Source organism: Onychostoma macrolepis, chromosome 02 (assembly GCF_012432095.1).
Source record: "Onychostoma macrolepis isolate SWU-2019 chromosome 02, ASM1243209v1, whole genome shotgun sequence".
Classification (NCBI taxonomy): domain Eukaryota; kingdom Metazoa; phylum Chordata; class Actinopteri; order Cypriniformes; family Cyprinidae; genus Onychostoma; species Onychostoma macrolepis.
In genome coordinates this window covers 14,294,392-14,318,128 of record NC_081156.1, presented here as the reverse complement: position 1 = coordinate 14,318,128, position 23,737 = coordinate 14,294,392, and the positions used below count along the sequence as shown (strand labels likewise).

At 39.9% G+C, this 23,737-nt stretch overlaps 1 protein-coding gene across 1 annotated transcript in view; it reads left to right on the top strand.

Annotated features, from left to right (window-relative positions):
- dpydb (dihydropyrimidine dehydrogenase b) overlaps positions 1-23,737 on the top strand; it is a 132,790-nt gene that overhangs the window by 25,848 nt on the left and 83,205 nt on the right. Inside the window, exons 6-10 of the mRNA XM_058764469.1 lie at positions 1,671-1,867; positions 3,030-3,111; positions 4,713-4,800; positions 15,333-15,440; positions 15,780-15,949. Of these exons, the coding sequence (XP_058620452.1) occupies positions 1,671-1,867; positions 3,030-3,111; positions 4,713-4,800; positions 15,333-15,440; positions 15,780-15,949 (645 nt within the window). The remainder of the gene's footprint in view (positions 1-1,670; positions 1,868-3,029; positions 3,112-4,712; positions 4,801-15,332; positions 15,441-15,779; positions 15,950-23,737) is intronic.

Genomic DNA, 23,737 nt, shown 5'->3' with positions numbered 1-23,737 from the left:
GTTCAGTTCCTCACTCACATCCCTATAACAATCACCAGGCTCTTTTTAGTTCCTCTGAGAAAACTCAGTGGGAAAGTCTTTTTCTCTGATGGAATGAGCTGTAAATCAAGAACAAGCTCAGGGAGGGAGAGAAAAAGTTAGCCTTTGCACTCTTGATTTTTTCTTTAGTTTTTAATCTTTTTGAGAAAAAGTAAAAGAAAAGGACCTTAGAATTGTGTTATTTTTTCATTTTTTAAAATTTTTCATGTTGCCTACCTAGTAGCCTACTACTTCGCACTGTCCTATTTATTTAGCTTATTGGCTTATTTGTTGGTAAATACTTATTGCTTATTGTTGTCTGGCTGTGATTGAGATTTCAAATTCTTATTTTTAACATTAAATCAGACAAATACTGTATAAATATTTATACACTACCATTCAAAAGTTTGGGGTCCATAAGATTTGTTAATGTTTTTGAAAGAAGTCCCCTGTGCTCACCAAAACTGCATTTATTTGATTAAAAATACTGTAAAAACAGTAATATTTTGAAATACTATTACAATAATTAAAAAAAAAAACCCTGTTTTCTCTGTTATTATATTTTAAAATGCAAGTTATTTCTGGCCAGTATTTTCAGCAGACATTTCTCGAGTGTATGGTATCACATGACCCTTCAGAAATCTTTCTGAGCTGATATTAATGTGCTAAAACCTTACTGACCCCAAACTTAACTGAATTGTTACTGGTGTATATTTTATTTATAAGTTATGGAATAATTTATTATTTTAGAAATATGACTGAGAGGATTAATGCATAACCTAGTGACACTTTTCTTGTTAAAAAATACATTATGTCTAACTATGTGTACTAAAAATGTCTATATTACAACATGGTTATCGCTGGCGTTTTTTTTTTCACATATGGCAGCCTTTCTGTAGGATGACCCAGCTTTACAATAGCCTGCTCTGCCTTATTTCTGAAACTAGTGTGTCCATCTGTCAAATGTCTAGCTGTCCCGTCTTCACCCCTGTCTTATCTTCTCTTCACCTGACCTAAGCGAATCTCTCCATTTTCACATCCCCCCTCTTTGAAAAAAAAAAGCATCCTGAGAGGTCCAGAGAGTCCTGCAAGAGAAGGCCAGCCATACCATCCCGTCAGCTGCTTCCCCCCGTCACCTCTCACCACAGAGATGACAGCTCCTCTCTTCTCAAATGTGAAAGGCCAGGGTTGTTTATCATCCTGTTGATTAGATAAGCCCTAGACAGGGCCATCAGCAGTCCGCTCGCCTCCCCTCCTCTCCTCAGTATGAGCTCGCCGACATACACAGACCAGTGCCTGCATTAGTGTAAAGCAGGAACTGTACAGTACATCACATACAGTAAATCACATTATATGCCTAGGGCGGCTTCTGGTAAACAGTCAGTTGAGATGATGCAAACGGGGCCTGAAAGGCTTTCTGGAGTTAAATAAGAGAGGAAAGAGAATAGGGCAATCACAGCATAATGTTGTTTCATTAGGCCTCGGCGGATCTGTGCCTTTACTGTAAAAAGCTCAAGGGAGGTCAACTTTGAACTGTAATTTGCACACTGATTCCTTATAAATATTCCAGAGGTTACAGTGCCAGGGAAATAGGATTTATGTGCAAATGTGAATTATGCAGCCAGCATAAAGGGGAAGTTTGCTCTCCTCAGGTGTTCAGTAAGATGGGCATCCCTCAGATCAGGAATCCAGAGCTTCCCCCAGAACACCAAATGCCGGAGAGCTTCCACACAAGGATCGCTCTCATTGGCTGCGGCCCTGCAAGCATCAGCTGCGCCTCCTTCCTGGCTCGGCTAGGCTACGATAACATCACCATCTTTGAGAAACAGAAATACATCGGTGGCCTCAGGTAAAGTAAATGATTTTTGAATCTCTTTCTGCAGTGGTCCTCTTAACGTAAGCCTGAAAAGACCATGCTGGTGGAAGACTGTAGTCATGTTGTTATCCAGAAAAACATTATCATCTTGTCAGAAGACTTCGCTGTCTAGTTTTTATTGACAAAAATACTGTAGGTTGGTTAATTGTCAATCAAATAAATAAGCACTAAAATAAGTAGACTTATTTTATTATCAATATTATCAAACATTTTGTTAGGATAACTAGTATGTTATTAGAATATTATTTATATAATTAATAGTATATTAAGAATAGCCAAACTGATTTTAAATATAACACAAAGTTAGTTAAATGTGACAGTTTAGTATATTACTCATTTATTTATTTGTTATTATCGTTCAATGACATTTTATTAATTTTGTTTCTGAATATTAGATATTTATAATACTGTTGAAAGTTTGGGGTCAGAATTTCATACATTTATTCAGCAATGATGCATTAAAACATTGTAATAATAGTTACAATGATGCATGCAAACATGACGCATTGTAATAATAGTTCACAATATTACTGTTTTACTGTATTCTTGATCAAATAAATGCAAATGTATTTAAAAACATACCGAATCCAAAATTTTGAAACAGAAGTGTATGTCAGAAAACTGCTTGCTTGCTTATGTATTTATTTATTTATTTGGTTTTGTGTTGGTAATATTAGTTTCTCTGTTATATGTTCCTCCTGGACCATTAATGAGCAGAACCTGTGCTTGAGTGCAGAGAAATCACATGTGCGATTTGAACAGGTGCCGTTTGCCCAGAAAGTTATTTACTGAAGAAGTCTGAATTATACACCATCTTGTAATTCCCATTATTATTATTTTACTCACGCCCGATGGAGAATGAGATGTCGCCGATCTTGTCAAATGCACTATATCTTTCACGTGCTTCATGGGGTTGTTCATGCGGACATCAATTTGTACAGCGTCAAAGCAACTGGACGTCATTCATTTTCAATGAGAAGTGGCACAAGCATGAGCTAGAGAGACAAAGTTGAACAGAGCTCAGCAGACTGATAAATCAGGGCATCCTTATCATGACTAATCAATATAATGGCACAAAGAAACAATTGCAAATATTAAAAGTTGTGTTTGTGTGTCTCCCTGTCTTTGTTTGCAGCACTGCTGAAATTCCTCAGTTCCGTTTGCCCTATGAGGTGGTACAGTTTGAGATTGATCTGATGAAGGATCTTGGCGTAAAGGTACCACTGAAAGAGAGATGGGGGGATGTCAGATCCTTCCAAATCATCAACAGCCAAATGTCACTGACATTAATAACCATGCAGGGAAAAAAGCAAGCTAACAAAACACAATTAAAAGCCACATTAGTGAGGCAAGTGGCAAAGACATCCATCTGTCCATTGCCTGAGAGCTGTGATGGTGAGAAATGGCAATCGATAGTCCTCATCCAGATCACCTGACCATGATTAATTTGATTTTAGTCTTGAGAGAGCTGGAGAGAGACAGAAGGGGTGAGGGAAAGGGTTTCTCAAACTCGATGGAGGTTGGTTAAGGTTAAGTAAGGGGTACACCGTCTCCCATGATCTGACCTTTACATCAACACTTCATTCATTTTCAGCAATTATTTTAATTGAGAAAATGTGTGCTGATGAGGATTCCACCATATTCTGTGAACAAACACACTTGCTTAAATAATTATTATTTTTTTCTCTCTTTTTTTCCCCCTCCAAAAATATTTTTTTTCTTGGTCCTAAACAGACTTAAACAGAACTACATACAAGGTATTGATTAAAAGTAATGAATAATGTTAAAAAAATATTTCTATTTCAGATATATTGTTCTGTTGATCTTGAATCATGATACAAATGTTACACAGTTATTTCCACGAAAGTATTAAGTAGGATAACTGTTTTAAACATTGATAATAATTAGAAATATTTATTTAAAGCACCAAATCAGAATGATTTCTGAATAATCACGTGACACTGTGGACTTGCTGAAAATTCAGCTTTGCCATCACAGAAATAAATTACGTTTTAAAATATATTTCAATAGAAAGCATTAATTTAAAATTTTGCTATTACTGATACTGTTTATGCTGCATTATTGATCAAATAAATGTAGCCTTGGTGAGCATAGCAAACTTCTTTCAAAATCATAAAAAAACTCTCAAAATAAATATAAATATTTCATACTGTACATTATAATGTTGTGATGCAGAAATGTAGCATTCAAAACAACAAATTTTATTTTTATTTCTTTAGTATTTTTAATTTTTATTTTTGAATATTGGCACATGAAATGATCAACGTATGAGTATCATAATTTCAAAATTTCAGTATCAGTCCGTTCCTTTTCCTTTACCTTGCATAGGTTAGTTTTTTGATTAATGTCATGTAAGCTATCTGGCATCTGCTTAATATAACTGGCTTCTACCAGGTGAAAGATCAATTGCTGCACAATATTGTACAAACTGATTTATATTGTTAGCTGCGCTTTATTATTTGCATTTGGCGTTATTTTCCCCTGTGGCCTGCGACCCTTTAAGAATAGACCTGTGACCCACCGCTTGTGAACCACAGGTCTATTTGTCATTTGTACCCCAACACATAGCGGCACATGTGACCATAGAATCACTCTGTTTGCACAAATGTATCATAACTATACTCGTCTGTATACTGCCGTCACAAAGGTTGCGGGATGATTGATGTAATTATGTCCTGGAATTCACAGCAGCATAAAATAATTGACGCTAACATCCTCTTTATGGGAATAATACAGACAGATGGAGGTAGCTGAGACAGATGCAGTGTGGATGTTTTTTTGTTTTTTTTCTCGACAGGTCGTTCTTGAGAAGGGACTGGGGCAGAATGGGATGACTCTGACCTCACTGAAGGAAGAGGGCTTCCAAGTGGTCTTTGTTGGCATTGGTTAGTCCCTCTCTAGAGGTTCTTTTACCTATTTTGTGCATGACTTTTTTTCTTTATTTGAATAAAACTGTCACGTGCTTGCTGACATCCTGTGCCTATAAACTAATTAGTCCCTGCATTAAAAGAATCAGTGTTCTCCTCCATTGGAGGTCACTCTGTGAAGTTAAAACTCTTTTTTTACTCTCAAGGGAAACACATAACCCCTGTCCTCGTTTCCCTTGATATCTAACTGGCCTGTCTGTGTAATGCTCCCTGTTTCATTGTCTATTTTTTTCTGTCTTCCTGCATGTCTTGTATTCTGCCTCGCTCTCCATCACCCCATCTATTCTGTGTCCTTCAATCTGTCATTCCTTTTTGAACACACACACTCACACACATATCTGCGCTTTTTGTTAAATGGCACATTCATTATTCCATCCAGACATGATGTCCATGTTTAACCTTTTAAGAGATCACCAATAAATGAGAAAAGTGGTTCAGAGTTACCAATAAATGAGAGTTCTGTTATGTTTTGTCACAAAATTTTTTTGCATCAATTGAACACATAAGTAAAATGTTTGAAATTAAATTGAAATTCACCCCATCTATTTTCTTAATGCATGCTACTACTGTGAACGATTCATCCAAGTGTCTTTAATTTAATTAATTAATTTATTTATGTCATAACTCGATATTCCATTTAAACGACAGATCTCATTTCGTTTAATCATTTAATCCACATCCCTTTCTTACAATCTACTGCTACCCCCACAATATCATAAAAGGTCTTCATAATACATCTCCATTTGAAGCTGTATTTGTGTGAGGAACAGAACAAAGTTGAATTTTTTGAAATCATCTTTATCTCTCTTTAAAATTCTTGCGAGAAGCAGCGAAGTCTGATTCGTAAGGAATTGTTCTTTTGAGTCAGATCTTTTCAATTAATCAATTGATTCAGTTCACAAACCACAAAGTCGCAGCTGTTAACAGCTCACCGGAGAGGAAGGTCATCAATAAATAATGACTTAATTTTTGGTGCTTGAGTTGTGTGCACCATTTTCATGGTGCTTTTTATGGGCATTTTTTAAGCATGAAAACTCCAATCTTTATTCATTCTAATTCGAAAAAGATCGACCAGTAGATTATTCAAAATATCTCTTTTTGTGTTCCACAGTATAGAGACCAGTTCTCACTATTAACTAGTTGCTTATTAACATGCCTATTATTAACATATGAATGAATATGAATGGTAACACTTTACAATAAGGTTCATTAGTTAACTACATTAGTTAACATTAACTAATAATAAACTGCACTTATACAGCGTTTATTAATCTTTGTTAATGTTAATTTCAACATTTACTAATACATTATTAAAATCTTGTTAACATTAGTTAATGCACTGTGAGCTAACATGAACTAACAATGAACATCTGTATTTTTATTAACTAACGTTAGTGAAGATTGGTAAATACAGTAACAAATGTATTGCTCATGGTTAGTTCATGTTAGTTAATACATTAACTAATGTTTAACTAATGAACCTTATTGTAAAGTGTTACCATGAATTGTTTATTAGTACTTACAAAGCACAAATTCTGCATGACCATATTCTACATCCCTAATCCTACCCAATACCTAAACTTAACAACTACCTTACTAACTATTAATAAGCAGCAGATTAGGAGTATATTGATGCAAAAAGTCATACTTAATCATTTGTTAATGGTGAGAATTGGACTTTAAAATAAAGTGTGACCAAAAAAAGTCATATAGGTTTATATGGACATGAGGTCGAGTAAATGATGACAGACTTTCAACTTTTTCAACTAATCCTTTAATGCTTGGCATTCGTGGTTTCTTTGCGCAGAAAGAAATGTGTCCGTTGAGTCATTTTGCCTTCTATTTTTATTAAAGTAAGGAAATATTGAGTGCATTGGTGTATTGATTTGATTTGAGAAGTTCAAACATTCCTCGAGGGTGACTGTGTACTTTGTGCTTCTTTCTTCTCCTTATAATTAAAAGGAATACATATCATTTATTATGTTTGAATAGCACTACTTTTTGGTAGCTAAGCTTCATTGTTATTGAGACGGGCGAGTCTCAGAAGTGCTCTGGGATTTCTTTTTCTCATAAAGCAACGGCAATAAGCTGGGAATCATAAAGGAAATGATTACATTTGCGCCTCTGTGATATTTTTTCACCACTTCTCTCATGTTGTCTCCAATGTCAGCCTCTACAGTGATTGACATGCAAATGTGTACCTTTGCCTTTGAGAGAGAGAAATGGTTGAAAAACACCGATAAGGATGTTTCTTTTCGGCCTGTAAAAATAACCGGCGTGTTCCACGCACACCCTTTTTTGTCATTTTATCATGTGATTGCCATGTCGTACGTTCCCTGGCTCAGTAATGGCTATCATCAAAATATACATTTTTGGACCATTGCCTTGAAAATATTGTTTTTTGTGTACACCCACCACAAAATCGTTCACAATGGAGGCAATTAAGCCCAGAATGCTTTAAGGTTAGCAGCAGTCATGTGGGTTTATCTGAAGCATTGAAAAAGATGAATGCAGCTTCTAAACTACACCATATGGGTAGGCAGATTGGTCTAGATGTTCAGTTCTAATGAATATGACTCTGAGGAGGTCTTACTGAGGTCAGCGTGTATATCATAATGTCGCATTAGTTGAGTTTCCTACAAAAGCTTATGAAATGCCAGGAGTTGCCTAATAAATATAATATTTTTCTCAGCGTCACTTTATATTAACTTTAATTAAAAACTTTAACATTTTACTGCATTATGTAATGCTTACAAATCATTAGTTTGACAGCTAGAAATAAATTCATAGTTAGAAATGTCATTTACATTTTAAATGCTATATTTTTTTTAGGTATATTCTCCATGGACTTCCCGGAGTGCCTTAGGGGACTCCTGCGGGAAAACTCGGGATTGAAGGCAATCACTGTCAGGGAAGGATAAAACAGTATTTTTTTTTTTAACTGTTGCGTCGTTTTACTGCATATGGCATTTAAGCTGTTAAAGAAAGCAGTCCAAAAACTACTTTTCAACTAAAGTTGAACAGCAGATGGTATATTGGATATCAATATGTTGAGCTTTACATTTATAGCAGAACTCCAAAAAATTGAGCTGGTTACTTTTTATTGTAGTATATTACTTCTTGGTGTTGCTGTTAGTCACTGAACCTTCAATTTATGTCCTCACTGTGGTGCTGATCCAGGAACAGTACAAACCAAAATTAATCTAAATCATTACTTAAAAACTCATCTTCTTTTATTTTTCCCCATTGGTCATGCTGTAAATAGTTAGCCTAGAAGATCACAATAGGACACAGAACAGAAAACAAAGTGTTTCCTTATTACTCAAGTATAAAATCTGGAAACAAATGTCTTGACCCTAATACAAAATCCTAATGTTTGTAACACTCGCCTCAGGGTAAAACAGGACAAAAACAGCTCCTGTAAAATGTCTACCATATATACAGGGTTCTGAGACCCTACTTTTGTTTTAGAATTGTCAGAATCCTAACACTTTGTTTAGTTTTCAGGTTTAAATTAAATTTAGAATACCAGAAATGTTTAATTTAAATATTTAAAAAAGGAAAGCTATGTAAATAAAAAAATGCAATATTTTAGATTCTGCACTATTTCATGGTTACTACCATAGTGAAAAACAAATATACTAAAATGTATTTGAAATACATTTATTTCAAGCAAAGTATACAATGTAAAAAGTGATAAGTTGACTTAACTTAAAAAAATTGAGGAAACCTGTTGCCTTAAAGTTATTAAGTAAATAATAATTAAAAAAAATATATAAGTTAAGTGAATTGTCAAGTTCATTTAACTTTTTTTTTTAAATTATAATTTAATTACTAACTTTAAGGCAACGGGTTTCCTCATTTTTTTCAAGTTAAGTCAACTTATCACTTTTTACAGTGTACTTTTACATATTTACATATTTATGTATTTAATAAAAATACCCTGCAGTTTTACTTTTAGTATACTAAACTGGTATACTTAAAGTCTGCTAAATTGCAACAAGTAATTTTTTACTTAATGCACTTTAATTGTGCAGAAGTCCAACTAAAGATATACTGAAGTATATTTGATTGTGCTAATGTAGAACTATTGCAAGTATACTTCAGGTATGTCACGTCCCTGGACTGTCTTGTGTGTGTTTTGCTCCCCATGTGTGCCCTGTGACCTAGTTTCTGTCTCCCCTTGATTGGTTAATTTGATTCCAGGTGTGTCTCCTTAGTTCATTGATTGTCTTGTCTTTATAAACCCCAGTCCTTTCAGTTAGTGTTTGTCGGTCTTTGAAAGTCATCCTGTACGTCAACCCTGCCTGTGATCTGTGTTCCTGTCTGTATATTAAAACTCCTGTGTTGCTATTCCTCGTCTCCTCGTTCCTGGTTCCCGTGCCCCCTGTGAGATGTGACAGAAAGACCGACCGTAACAAAGTAACCTCCGTATTTTTCCCTCCGTTTTGTTTTCTCGTTTTACCCAGTGTTTTTTCTTTCCGTTGTGCATCTATGGATCCCTATGTTCGGCCCGAATTCCTCCTCCTCCTGCTGGAGCAGGGGGAACGATCTCTCGAGGACCACACCAGACTATTCCTGATGATAGCTAATGACACCAGCTACCCGGACGGCACGCTCTGCTCATTCTACAACGCAAGTCTGAACACCGCGTGCAGAGCGCTGTCGTCCGAGGATGGTCCTCGAGAGGATTTCGCCGCCGTGGAGTGGATTCTGGTGAGAAACGGATCACCCCTCACCGTCTCTCCCGAGGATGATCTCGCCAGATCCACTCCAGACCCAGAGCCCAGCCCACCAACTCCCAGCGGTACGGAGCATCAGCCCGAGCCCACCGATGACGGAGAGCCATTGCCCGCTGCGATCTGCGAGCCAGCGCGAAGCCGAGCGACTGAGCGGAAGATCGCCCCGGAAGTTGAGCCCAACACGTCAGATCAGGTGCGAGCGGCGACGGTGCCCATCGCGAGGAGCCAACCGTGGGCGGTGTGGCGGAGTGGAGCTCCGCCCCTGCATCACGGCTGAGGATGAGCTGATCATCTATCTGGGGCTGCTGGACATGGAGGAGGATTTACTGGACTGGGAAACGGATCTGGAGGTCAACGTTTCCCTTCACCAGCCGCCGTTCGCGGTCCAGGAAAACCCGCCGGCAGAGAGTATGGCAAGCCCGCCGGCAGAGAGTATGGCAAGCCCGCCGGCAGAGAGTATGGCAAGCCCGCCGGCAGAGAGTATGGCAAGCCCGCCGGCAGAGAGTATGGCAAGCCCGCCGGCAGAGAGTATGGCAAGCCCGCCGGCAGAGAGTATGGCAAGCCCACCAGAGCCGGCCCTCGCAAGAGCCCGCCAGTGCCTGCCCCTCGCAAGAGCCCGCCAGTGCCTGCCCTCGCAAGAGCCGCCAGTGCCTGCCCCTCGCGAAGAGCCCGCCAGTGCCTGCCCTCGCAAGAGCCCGCCAGTGCCTGCCCTCGCAAGAGCCCGCCAGTGCCTGCCCTCGCAAGAGCCCGCCAGTGCCTGCCCTCGCAAGAGCCCTCTAGAGTCTCCGCTGGTTCCGTCCAGCACAGCGCTCGAGCGCCCCCAGTGCCTGCGCCAAGAAGGCGCTCCCAAGAGTCTCCGCTGGTTCCGTCCAGCACAGCGCTCGGCGCCCCCAGTGCCTGCGCTAAGAAGGCGCTCCCAAGAGTCTCCGCTGGTTCCGTCCAGCACAGCGCTCGGCGCCCCCAGTGCCTGCGCCAAGAAGGCGCTCCCAAGAGTCTCCGCTGGTTCCGTCCAGCACAGCGCTTCAGAGCGCCCCCAGTGCCTGCGCCAGAAGGCGCTCCCAAAGTCTCCGCTGGTTCCGTCCAGCACAGCGCTTCAGAGCGCCCCCAGTGCCTGCGCCAGAAGGCGCTCCCAAGAGTCTCCGCTGGTTCCGTCCAGCACAGCGCTTCAGCGCCCCCAGTGCCTGCGCCACGGCGCTCCCAAGAAGTCTCCGCTGGTTCCGTCCAGCACAGCGCTTCAGCGCCCCCAGTGCCTGCGCCAGAAGGCGCTCCCAAAGTCTCCGCTGGTTCCGTCCAGCACAGCGCTCCGGCGCCCCCAGTGCCTGCGCCAAGAAGGCGCTCCCAAGAGTCTCCGCTGGTTCCGTCCAGCACAGCGCTTCAAGCGCCCCCAGTGCCTGCGCCAGAAGGCGCTCCCAAGAAGTCTCCGCTGGTTCCGTCCAGCACAGCGCTTCAGCGCTCCCAGTGCCTGCGCCACGGCGCTCCCAAGAGTCTCCGCTGGTTCCGTCCAGCACAGCGCTTCCAGCGCCCCCAGTGCCTGCGCCAAGAAGGCGCTCCCAAGAATCTCCGCTGGTCCCGTCCAGCACAGCGCTTCCAGCGCCCCCAGTGCCTACACCAAGAAGGCGCCTCCCTGTCTCCAGCGCTGCAAGCGCCTCCCTGTCTCCAGCTGCAGCGCCTCCCTGTCTCCAGCTGCAAGCGCCTCCCTGTCTCCAGCTGCAGCGCCTCCCTGTCTCCAGCGCTGCAAGCGCCTCCCTGTCTCCAGCGCTGCAAGAGCGCCTCCCTGTCTCCAGCGCTGCAGCGCCTCCCTGTCTCCAGCGCTGCAAGCGCCTCCCTGTCTCCAGCTGCAAGGCGCCTCCCTGTCTCCAGCTGCAAGAGCGCCTCCCTGTCTCCAGCTGCAAGCGCCTCCCTGTCTCCAGCGCTGCAAAGCGACTCCCTGTCTCCGCTGCCAGAGCGCCCCAAGTGTCCAGCGCTTCAAGAGCGCCCCCAGCGCCGGCCCCTCGCAGTGCCCACCAGTGCCTGCGCCAGGAAGGCGCCTCCCTGTCTCCAGCTGCAAGGCGCCTCCCTGTCTCCAGCGCTGCAAGCGCCTCCCTGTCTCCAGCTGCAAGGCGCCTCCTGTCTCCAGCGCTGCCAGGCGCCCCAAGTGTCCGCTCTTCAAGAGCGCCCCCAGTGCCGGCCCCTCGCAGTGCCCGCCAGTGCCGGCCCCTCGCAAATGCCCACCCTCCCACCCGCTCCTGCCTCCTCCACCGCTGTCGTCTGGCAGCCCCTCTGCTCGCCCTCAGCCCACCATCAATGTGGTGCGAGCACCACAGGACTGCCATCCTCCAGCGTCGCCGGGGCTGGAGTATCCCTCACCTCCACCTCCAACCTCCTCGGCCCGGACTCTGCCTCGGCCCGTTGACCCAGCGGCTCCACCTCGGCTCCTAGCTCCCTCGCCTCCACCGTCACCCGTCGATCCTCCAGCTCCACCAGGCTCCCTCGTCCCTCCGGCTCCGCCTTGGTCGGGCGTCGACCCGCCATCGCCTCAGGACTCCGCTCCTCCGGCTGCACCTCCTCGCTCCGTCCCACCGGCTCAGTTGGGCTCCTTCCTCCCGCCAGCTCCACCTTGGTCCTCAGTCGCTCCGGCTCCGCCCGCGGATCTCCGAGCTCCGCCCGCCTCGGTCGCCAGAGCACTCTGCTCCACCTTGGCCCCCCGGATCCTCGGCATTCCCCTGGCTCGTCGGCTCTCCGTCTCCGCCTCGGGCTCCTCCACCACCTGCTCCGCCGCCGATGGTCGGCCCCCTGGAGTCGGAGGCCATTCCTCCTCCATGGCTCCTCCCTCCGTCGGCTCCACCGTGGGCCATCATCATGGCTGTGGCCTGGGTCCGGCCAGGCTCCTCCTGCTCGGGTCCCTCCTGTCTCTTCCTGGCTCCTCCCTCCTTCGTTGCCTCCCTGGTCTCTGTCTGCCGACCTCCTCCCGGTGGTCCGTCCTCCTCCTGAGCCTCCGCCATGGTTCCCACCGTTTCCCCCCTCTGTTGTTCCACGGTGCGAGGGCGCACCTTCCGGGAGGGAGTAATGTCACGTCCCTGGACTGTCTTGTGTGTGTTTTGCTCCCCATGTGTGCCCTGTGACCTAGTTTCTGTCTCCCCTTGATTGGTTAATTTGATTCCAGGTGTGTCTCCTTAGTTCATTGATTGTCTTGTCTTTATAAACCCCAGTCCTTTCAGTTAGTGTTTGTCGGTCTTTGAAAGTCATCCTGTCGTCAACCCTGCCTGTGATCTGTGTTCCTGTCTGTATATTAAAACTCCTGTGTTGCTATTCCTCGTCTCCTCGTTCCTGGTTCCCGTGCCCCCTGTGAGATGTGACAAGGTACACTTTAAATATCTCGATTTAAAGACCAATATTATTCAAAAATCAAACAATCCTCATCAATAGTGACATTAAAACACATTTTAGGCTTAATAATAAAAAATATTCATTGTGCACAAGTAGTACTCCAAATAAAGTTATTAAATTCAAATTTTTATATCATTAAGTCTTGAGCAATATAGCGACACTTCGTATGAAATAAATGTATTTTAAATATACTTTTTTACTTGGGTAATCAAATGACCACATACAGTGTGTATAGATTGTATAGACTGTCATATGTTCTTGTTATTTGATCATCTCAAATCATGCTGGAGAACATTATAGTAGTTGCTATTTTTAAGTCCCAAATATGGGCTTTTTAAAAACTGTTTTTAAATAGATAGAAGAGGAACTCCTTCAAAACACCTTCAGGGTTCCTCGTAAGATTTCATTTCTAAAACCACATCTATTTCTCTACTTACCTTTCCTATAAAACCATTACCAGTCTGTGAATCACAGTATTTTTCTTCAGCTCTTGCAGTTGCTTAATGCATTATAGGCATACGGGAAAAGAGTAGTATTTAATTTGTGCATGGATTTGATCTGAGAATTGTCAAATGGTGCTACGAAGCAACTGCTCTTAGCCGGTTCAAGGCAAAATTACATTTTTAGACATCTCTCAGCTGCACAACTTTGTGAATTTAACCGTTATCCTTATGTTGCCTTGTATGGAGCGCCTACACTGTTCAGAACAGACTTTAAATAGCCTATAATGATGGGAAAGAAGTACAGGAAATATTTTGTTTGTACCTGGAGCATCTGTGAACTTCCAGTTACCTTCTGCATGTCGTACTTGTTAATCTGTTCTTTGTTACTTCGGCATACAAAGTTTTCGTCTGTTGCTTCGAGGCACACAATGGCTTTTCCCTCCCATCACACACGAGGCCTTCATGTTCATCGCTCAAACAGTGATGATGGGCATAATGAGATAGAGATTGATAGCCTCCATCATGCAGTACATCCTTGGGGTGCGTGCCAGCCGTAATAGACAGATTTGAAGTGACAGGGGGTTAAGTATCCCTTAGATCCATTTCTGTTTGCCCTTTGTCTTATCGACATACTTCTTAAGGAAGCCGCCTGCCATTGCTCTAGTTCATTATTATACGTAACATGTCTGCGGAGGACATAATTCCAAACAAACTCTACTAGATCATTGATTTATATTCAATTGCTGAAGTGTGTTTATGCTCTGTAGTTACAGTTAATGTTTGTACTCATAATGTTGATATCAGCTTCACAAATCATGACTTTGCTGAGGTTGTAACATGGCTCGTTTGCCCAATATGCCAGATGCTCTGTGAATATAAGTGTTCAGGGGCGTCATGCACCTCATTTTATTTTGAGGGTGCACAAGTAACAGTTGCAATTCACTTGGTGAATTTGTGGTTCTGTTTTTGTTTAGCATGTATAATATAATATAATATAACACTTAATTTTAAGGTGTTGTCATTACACGTTACATGTACTTACAATAACAATAAATTATGCATAATTACAAGCAAGTAACCCTAAGCCAAACCCTAATCTTAACCCTAACCATATAGTAAGTACATGTAGTTAATTAATATTACTCAGTACTTAAAGGTATAATTACACTGTAACAAGAAAATAATGTGTAATCTAGTATAATACATTATAATATAGTTGGATACTATACATGAATAGATGGATGAATTCATATAATTAATTAAATTATAGTTTATTTATTATTTGGTGTGCTAACTTGCCACTGAGCTTGACAGCAAGTGATCACCATGCATTTTTTGTTGTTGTTGTTCTGTTAACTCATTATACTTGAACTAATTTTCAAGTTAAAAGTGGCATGAAGGTGGGCTGATAATAAATTAAATTTGAAGCAAATGATGAACAGAAATGAAATTGAGACATGTTTAGAATAGGCAATTTAGACCATTATCTATGCTTAATCACTGTAAAAAAAAATATTGCTACCTTAAAAACTTGTTAATTGGTCAACACTATGTTCCCTTACTATATACAGAGAAAAACTTTTATTGATATAACAGGACATTTCATGTAATTTTATATTAAAATAATGTTGAATATACAGTGTTGGAAGTAAAAAGAACCAGGCATATAATTTACAATGAAAAAAAAAAGTAAATTGACATTCTCATAATTTTCTGTGTGACACTTAACATTTTATATTTTTTCATTGAAATAAATGTCTTCATATCGTCTTTTTGTTTGTTTTCTGAAGTTGCATTCTGAATCCACTTGCATTACAATATGAAAGGACGCAGTGTTTCCAATGTTGTTTAATGCACCTGGTCACACATTTTCTCCATTTGTATTCATCCTAACACACACAATATACATTCTTAATTATTATTTTTTCATGCTAAACAGGTCTTCCACAAGCCAACAGGGACAAGATCTTTGAGGGCTTGACCACAGAACAGGGACTCTACACATCAAAGGATTTCCTACCCTTGGTTGCAAAGGCCAGTAAAATAGGTACTGAAAGAGATTCCAGTTTATATTCCTTTCAACATGGTGCGATGTAAAAAAAAAAAGAATTGGGTGAATTTTACAGTATACCTTTGGATACCAGCTGCTATCATTTCACAGTCATTTTACTTTACTTATTTCCTGTTGTGTTCTCTTGTAACAATATTACACTGACTGGGAAAAAAAAAAAAAACTCTCCTCAATAGTTCTCAGGCATTCAGTGGTCAAACTGTTAATAGTTTCTGTTAATGATATTTGATTCTGGTTAAATCTCAATGCACTGAATATTACTTACAATTTGTGTTATTTGTTGTGTTTTTTTTCTGTGGCACATGTCTTTTGCAGGCATGTGTAATTGCCGTTCGCAGCTGCCAAAGCTGCATGGGAATGTGATCGTCCTAGGCGCAGGAGACACAGCCTTTGACTGCGCCACCTCTGCTCTCCGCTGTGGAGCCCGACGAGTCTTTGTGGTCTTTAGAAAGGGCTTCACCAATATTCGCGCTGTTCCAGAAGAGGTAAAAAAAAAATCAGTTCAGCAGCACCTGCAGCCAGTGATAAATTCCTATTGAAAGAACAGCTGTTTACCCCATGTCCTTAAGACATTTTCTCTTTTTGTCTTATTAAATTACATTTTGTGTTAATTTTGACATGTTATTATAATTTTTTATTTATTTATTTGTTTGTTTGTTAGAATTCTGGCAAACTCTCTCACTCCATCTCTACTGCTCACTCAAATTACAAGTAGATAGACAGATTATGATTTACCTCTACAAGCTCTTTTACTCAAAGAAATATGCTGTCTTGAGTATCTCTTAATTTATTTTGCATAAATGAAGACAATTCCAATCTTTTTTTTCTTCTTTTTTAAAATCTCTTTATAGGTGAAATACAGTATGTAATATTTGTTTTGTATGTGTTTTTATTTTTTTTATTTTTTTTGGTCAGAGTGGGTCAGCAGTAACAAAATTGACTTAACCACAGTGTTGTGGCCGAGCTTCCTGTTTGTTTGCAGTCTTTGAAAGTGTATTATTGTTGTTATTATTATTATTACTATTATTATTATTTGCTCAGTTGCACAGAAATAAAACAGTTCACCTTTAAAATGATCTTGTCTGGCACCTGGCAGACTGTTGCATAAAACCCTAAAATAATGAAAATTATTCTCAAATGAACATAATGTATTCAAGAGAATGTACAAAAAAAAAGTTATATTAATTATCCACCTTTCCTCTAGAACCTGCTCAATTGAGAGCATAGCCTAGTTTCGAAAGCCATTGTCTCAGTTATTACTGATATTTTGCAAAATTCTGTCTGTAATGTGGAATAGTTACATGAAATATTAATCGTTTCAAATGGAACCTTATCAAAGTTAACACAGCTAGCCGTAGATTACATAACAGACAGTCGGAATAAAAGCAATAAAAGTCAGCTGAGAAAAACTGAATGGCCTTACTTAATGGAGTAAGCTGACAGTAAAAAGATTCTGAGTAAAATATCTATGATAACTGATCTGAAATCTAGTGTAAGATCTAGAGATGAGTGAGCTGGAGTTAAAAGTGGACCTTTCTCTGTCAATTGGACATCTGAGATAAAAAAAAAAAAAAACAAACAAAAAAAAAAAAACATGTGAAACACTAAGGTTAAAAAAAAGAAGGCTCATGGGTTTTTTTAAACGATTAATAATGCTTCTATTTCCTATACAATATTTAATATTTTTTTCAGTTACACACAAATAAACATTATATACAATGGTTATACTTTAATACATAGAACTGAACATACAGTATTGTTTATGAGACGTATTTTGAGACATATGAGACAATTTTATGTATTACACATATAAAGTATTATGTAAATTTAGAAAAACTAGTAATGTAGTTAAATGGTGATAGAAAAATACAGTTTTTTGAGGGGAATGTTTAGTAACCTTCACAGTACTGTATGTGTACTTTTCCTCTCTAGTTTATACTGTATACAATTTATATGTCTATACTTTACCTAGTGCCTAATTTAGCTGTTGTCCAACACAATAGCTATTAAACATAAAAAGACTTGAAAAAAGAAAAAAAACCTTGGAGTAAAAGCAGTTGAAAAAGAGTTTTGCAGGGAAAAAAGTGAGAGAAGTTTCTGTAAAGGTGACCATGTTGAGCTTTATATAATAAGATTTATTTTTCTGTGGAGCTTTTAACAAAGTAATTAAGACATATTCTTTTCTCAATGACAACTGTTGCAATGCTGCCATGGCAACAGTGACAAGAAAGTTAAACTTAGAAATGTGTAACTACAGCAACTATTAGCTCTGCCTTTGCTCTGTGAACATTCAGACAGGGGTGTACTAAAGTACCATGGCCGTAAATTAAGCCTCTTCATAATGGAGAGATTTTTTATGAAAGGTGTTAGTTTTATTTCTACTCTCAGTTCATGTACGTTTAAGGAATTCAGCAGACTCTTTTATCCAGAACGACTTACAAAAAGCTCTTTAGCTTGTCGCATGAAACCATTGTGATCAACAGATGGTAAACATACAGTTTAGCACATTAGCTGGGAAAAGAAATTATTTGTGTACAAATACAAACAAGTGCTTGCTAGTACAAATAAAGCTGATATATGCATACAATAAAACCTAGTGCAAATAAACAAGACACTGTTTGGTTTCTTTTTTAAATAATATAATATATTTGAAACTTTATTTGCAATTTCAAATGTCAGTGTGCAATGGAGTAAATTGCAGAATGGGGGTGGAGGTTTAGATGATAGGGGTTGATGTGCAGCCAATGTACGAATAAAACCTACAGCACTGTTCCCTGGTAAGGAAAGGGCTGACGCTGGATATTCAGCAGTTGCAATCTGTGTGTCTTGACTGTGGTTAGTTTATGTGGTGCAAATGACAGGTTGTTGTCCAGTGCGGCATCAGGGTTCTTGGCTTTCTGTGTGGGTGAGATGGTGGAGTTGTTTATTGAAATGACAAGGTCTTGGCAAGGGTGGATTTTAGATGGGATGCACAGAAGCTTGTTTTTTTGATAAATTTAGCTTCAGAAGACAGCTGTTCATCTAGGTAGAAATGCTAGCCAGACATGAGGTGATTTGTGAGAAACATGGTTGTCAGAGGGTGGGAAAGTGAGAATTAACTGATTACCAGCTCAATGAGGATAGACGAAGCCATAAGAGGTATAAAGGAAGAACAGAACTGGTATGGGTACTGAACCCTGTGGAACTCCGGTGGGTTTGGAGATGAAGTGGGTCCTTCCCATTAGATCTAGTAGGGGTGGGTGGATCGATCCTAATATCGATAGTATCGATACCAACGTTGGTATTGGTATCGGATCGATACTAGCCTGATAAGATCGATACTTTAGGTTAAAGGGATACTCCACCCCAAAATGAAAATTTTGTCATTAATCACTTACCCCCATGTCGTTCCAAACCAGTAAAAGCCTTGTTCGTCTTCGGAACACAATTTAAGATATTTTAGATGAAAACCAGGAGGCTTGTGACTGTCCCATTGACTGCCAAGTAAATTACACTGTCAAGGTCCAGAAAAGTATGAACAACATCTTCAGAATACTCCATCTTGAATCAACTCCATTTTGCATGCAGCGATACTCTCCGAAATGACACTACGGTGCCGAATTGTTGAATAAAGTCGTTATTTTTGTTTTATTTCCGTACAAAAAGTATTCTCGTCGCTTCATAACGTTACGGTTGAACCACTGATGGCAGATGAAGTATTCTGACGATGTTTTTCATACTATTCTGGACCTTGACGGTGTAATTTACATGGCAGTCAATGGGACAGTCATACTTAATTTGTGTTCCGAAGATGAACAAAGCTTTAACGACATGGGGGTAAGTGATTAATGACAAACTTTTCATTTTGGGTTGGAGTATCCCTTAAAAGTTTCTCTCCTATACACTTAATACATTGTGTAATACTTTTAACAAAGTGTAGACGTGTCTGTGGGTGTATATCTTTTCACATCTCATATGCAAACATTGCTGCTCCTCCCCTGCTATGCTGTATTTTATTGTCATGCCATCACGTGACTCAGCGGATACTTTTGGCTACAGTGAGAGATGGAACGGTAGAACTCCGAGCTACAAAAGAAATGAAAAGGGGAGGAAGGAAATCCTTCACATAGTGCATATTGTATATAACTGTATACCGAATTTGTCCTTTGTATGCAGTATCACTGTAAGGTGTATACTGAGTTTGGCCTTTTAATATTACTTTCTCAATGCATTAAGTCACTTTAAATGTTTTAATTATAATGGTTTTCTATGGGAGTAAAATGCTTAACATGTCTTAATATACCGAATTTAGTCTTTATATACTTTATTTATGTGGTCTTTATCACTGTCTTCCTCCATTACACCATATGAAATGTTTTTATTTTGATTATCAATGAGAGGAAATTAAATTCAGCATGTTGCATTCATGTTCTGGGTTCATCTGCTTAGCCTACCTGTACATACATAGTATACAGTATATTTTTTATAAACTATGCTGAATTTGGCCTTTTCATATCACTGTTTTTATTGCAATAATAACAAACAAATATTACAGTATGTACAAAACAAACTGAAAATACAGTACGTACAAAACCTACAAAAATAATTTCAATAATAAACGAGTTATGGTTTAATAGTTCTTTTTCATATCACTGTCTTCATTCAATAAGCCACTTACATTAAACTTTTCTTTATAATGGTTTTCTATGGGAGGAAAATGCATAATGTGAAAACTTTGAGTGTTACTTTCATATTCTGGGAACATCTGCTTGCAACATCAATAAGGTGTATACTGAGTTTTGTCTTTTAATATTACATTCTTAATTTATTAAACCACGTTATTTTTTATGGGAGGAAAATAACATGAAACTGTGCATTGCTTTCATGTTCTGGGCTCCTCTGCCTGCAAAGTCCTTTTAGAAAGGCAAAGAATATCCACGTAGCTTTAAGGTGAATGTAATATTAGTCATATCAACTTTAGTTATTGTTAATTTTTGAAAGTGTAGTTGGTCATTTAAATGTTTTTTTTAAACGACAAGTATCGGTATCGGTATCGGTATCAGTATCAGTATCAGCGATACTGGCCCTGTATTTACTCAATATCGGATCGATGCTAAAATTTGCAGTATTGCACACCCCTAATATCTAGTGGGTTCGTTTCTGAAGGTACGATAAAAAAAGTGCAGACCCTGTAACTGACCTATCGGTAAGCCCCACCCCCCTTAGTTACTGTTTCTCCCTCGGACAAACAAACGGAGTTGCTCACTGTCTTACAATGACAGCTGCAGTGTGAAAACCTTGTCCCACGATGTTTTTGCACAATTTTGGAGACAGAAGGCAACCAACTGGGAATTAAATATTCCATGGAGGGATTTATAAAATATTTAAAAATAAATACGGTGGGTAACTTGAAGCGAGGGTTTACAGATCACAATGCAAGCGGGAGAAGTCCCATATTACGGTCGGTCATCACGATCGCGGATGACAACATGCAGGATCAACACTGTTCATGTATTGCAGGGTACGATTAAATTAATGTACATTTAACCAGTTTAATATGGAGAGGCACTGAAATGTAGACCTTCGTTTATGTATTTTTGACCTACACTGTACAAGACGCGAGAACAGTCCGCTATTTAGGTTTGTACATTAGCATGGACTCACTAACTTTAACGTTAGATAGTTTTAGCCGGAGATACCTTGCTAAAGCACAAGATAACATTAACGTTCATTAACAGTCTTCATTTGTATTGGGGTGAATACTTAGGGACATTTTGCTCTGTTTTGTTTGGATTCAGGAAATGTGTAGGGTTTAATATGTAAATAGTTTAATTTAGCTCAAAGGGAATAATTTATGATTTTATAGGGAATTTGAACAGAATCACTGTTTTGCGGCTGATCACTGAGTCGGCCGGCGATTCACTGAACGAGTCTTATAACATCAACTCTGCACTGGATATTAAATTCCAAAATATAGTGAAAACACTATTAATAAGCACAGTAACAAGATCGGCAGATTAAGACATTAACTTGTAAGCACAAAACACAAGATACTTCTCTTTTCAATATAAATAAGACTTTATTTATATAAACCCAAGACCAGGGGCGGACTTAGCGATTTGGAGGCCCTAAGCAAATTCCAGGTATGGGGCCCCCATACAATAACTATGTGTCCTTTTATGCTTAACCCCTATTTTGCTCGCTCGCTCTTGTTTTTAGTTTATTTATCCCTTCACAACCAGTAATTAGTCAACTTGCTGTTGTTCTAAAGCCAAATTAGGCTACCTTATTTTTTTGTTTTTTTCGGATCACAAAAGGAAGACATTATCAAAAAATAAATAAATAAAAAAAGAAAAGAAAAATGCGTGCACTTGTCTATTTAATAAATTTTCAATCTTTTTACAAACATAAAACTATCCCTTTCAACTCATTCCATATTCCAAGTGTTTATAACCCTTATTTTGCTTGCTCGCTCTAGTTTATAGTTTATTTGTACCGTCACAACAAGTAATTTATCAACCTGATGCTGTTCTAAAGAACAGCTACACTGCTCAACGCTGCAGATATGTTTTGCCAATATCAGATGGGGCCCCCTGATTCCACGGGGCCCTAAGCGGCCGCTTACCTCGCTTATTCGTTAAAACCGCCCCTGCCTAAGACATAAACTAATCTAACACATGAACACACACATTCACACATTCACACGTTGCAGAAAGAGAGAAAGTGAGGACAGGATGAGTTTAAGAGAATGAAAATGTGGTATCCCAAGTTTACAGCAATATGGGTTATTGCATAGACCTGAACAACCATCAATCACTTATTTAACCCTCGCATTGAGTTTCTCAATGAGGCTAAAATATATATTAAATGCACCAGCTCAGTTAGAATCTGGAGGTTACTTGCGTTGCGTTGCCCCTATGTTAAGGGATTCCCTTTTGTCGTCATCGTCGTTGCAGGAAAAGGGGTTTCCCAAGTGGCCGATTGGCTGGAAGTTCAGTAGTCGTTGAAGTGATGTCTTGGGCGTTGGCTGAGGATGCGGAGTTGGTCTGGTTGAAGTTTTGAGGCGGTCACAGGCCCGAGTTGAACTCGCAGACAAGGCGTGGCGGCAAAACTTAAACTGAGAACACGAAACTCGCATCGGAAAAGAAACTAAAAGAAAAGAAAGAAAGGATATAACGAGACTAGGTGGTTTTCCTTTTCATCGTGGTGTTAAGTAGCAACTGGCCTGTAGGCCAGAGCATGCTCTAGGAGCGCTAAAAGCAGCATCAAAACACGGTGGCAAAAAGAAGAGAAGAGAGACGAGAAGGGAGGATTTGATGGTGTCCTGAGTTTTTAAACTCGGCTTCTGGACACATCCCATCTGGTGTCTTGACCAATTAGATAGGCTATTATCTTAGCTAGGGTTGTTCCTTCCATCATAAATCAGCATGTTATCAGTCACATGGTCCGAATTTTACACACTCTTGCAAAGTATACTTTTGGATGTGATTTCTATAACAAGAATATGATACATTTGACAAAGAATCAATTGGAAGAAACGTTTCAAGCTAGAATTGTCAAACTCATACATACCAAACACGAATAAACCTTAAAGTCATTCAATAGTTATTAAAAAATATATGCATAATATGTGCTTAAAACATTATAGTCTAATGTGTGGGTTACATAGATAATAATATGCATAGAAATGTCCTTTTAGGATGATTTTATGTGCATATGAAAAATAAAGTCTCTGTGTAGTTCTGTGGAGACCAAAAGACATGTTCTTATTTCAGTCTGGTTCTTTGTCTTCTATGTGTGGGGGAAAAGTCAATCTAAAGAAGCTTGTGATTTCTCTTGTGGAACACATGTGATGGCCATCTCTTTGACCATTAATCTTGATTATTTGCCCCAAATTTGACGATCTCCTTCCTGTGTTGGACTTATCAATAAGTGTTCTTTTGTCTTAATGTTGCAAGCTGTTCTGGAAGAGGCTTGTTGGTTAGGCTTCCTTTAGAGGTTGGAGCTCGGAATCTGATTTATGATGTTGTCTTGTTTTCTTGGGGCCTCTCTGGAATTTCGGCTCCTCATGTTTAGATGTTCTGATCGAATCTTAAATTTGTCTGACTCGTTCTGATACTACAAATGTAATAAAATAAATTCTATTGATCATCCTCTCAGGATACCTGGAATCAGTGTTACAAGTACACCAGGCACATCGTTTTCCATTTTTTAAGCATAAACCCCATAAAACTGATGCGAGCTTCGGATCTTACAATGCTTCTCTATGGCGCTGAAACCTAAAGATGTCTGAG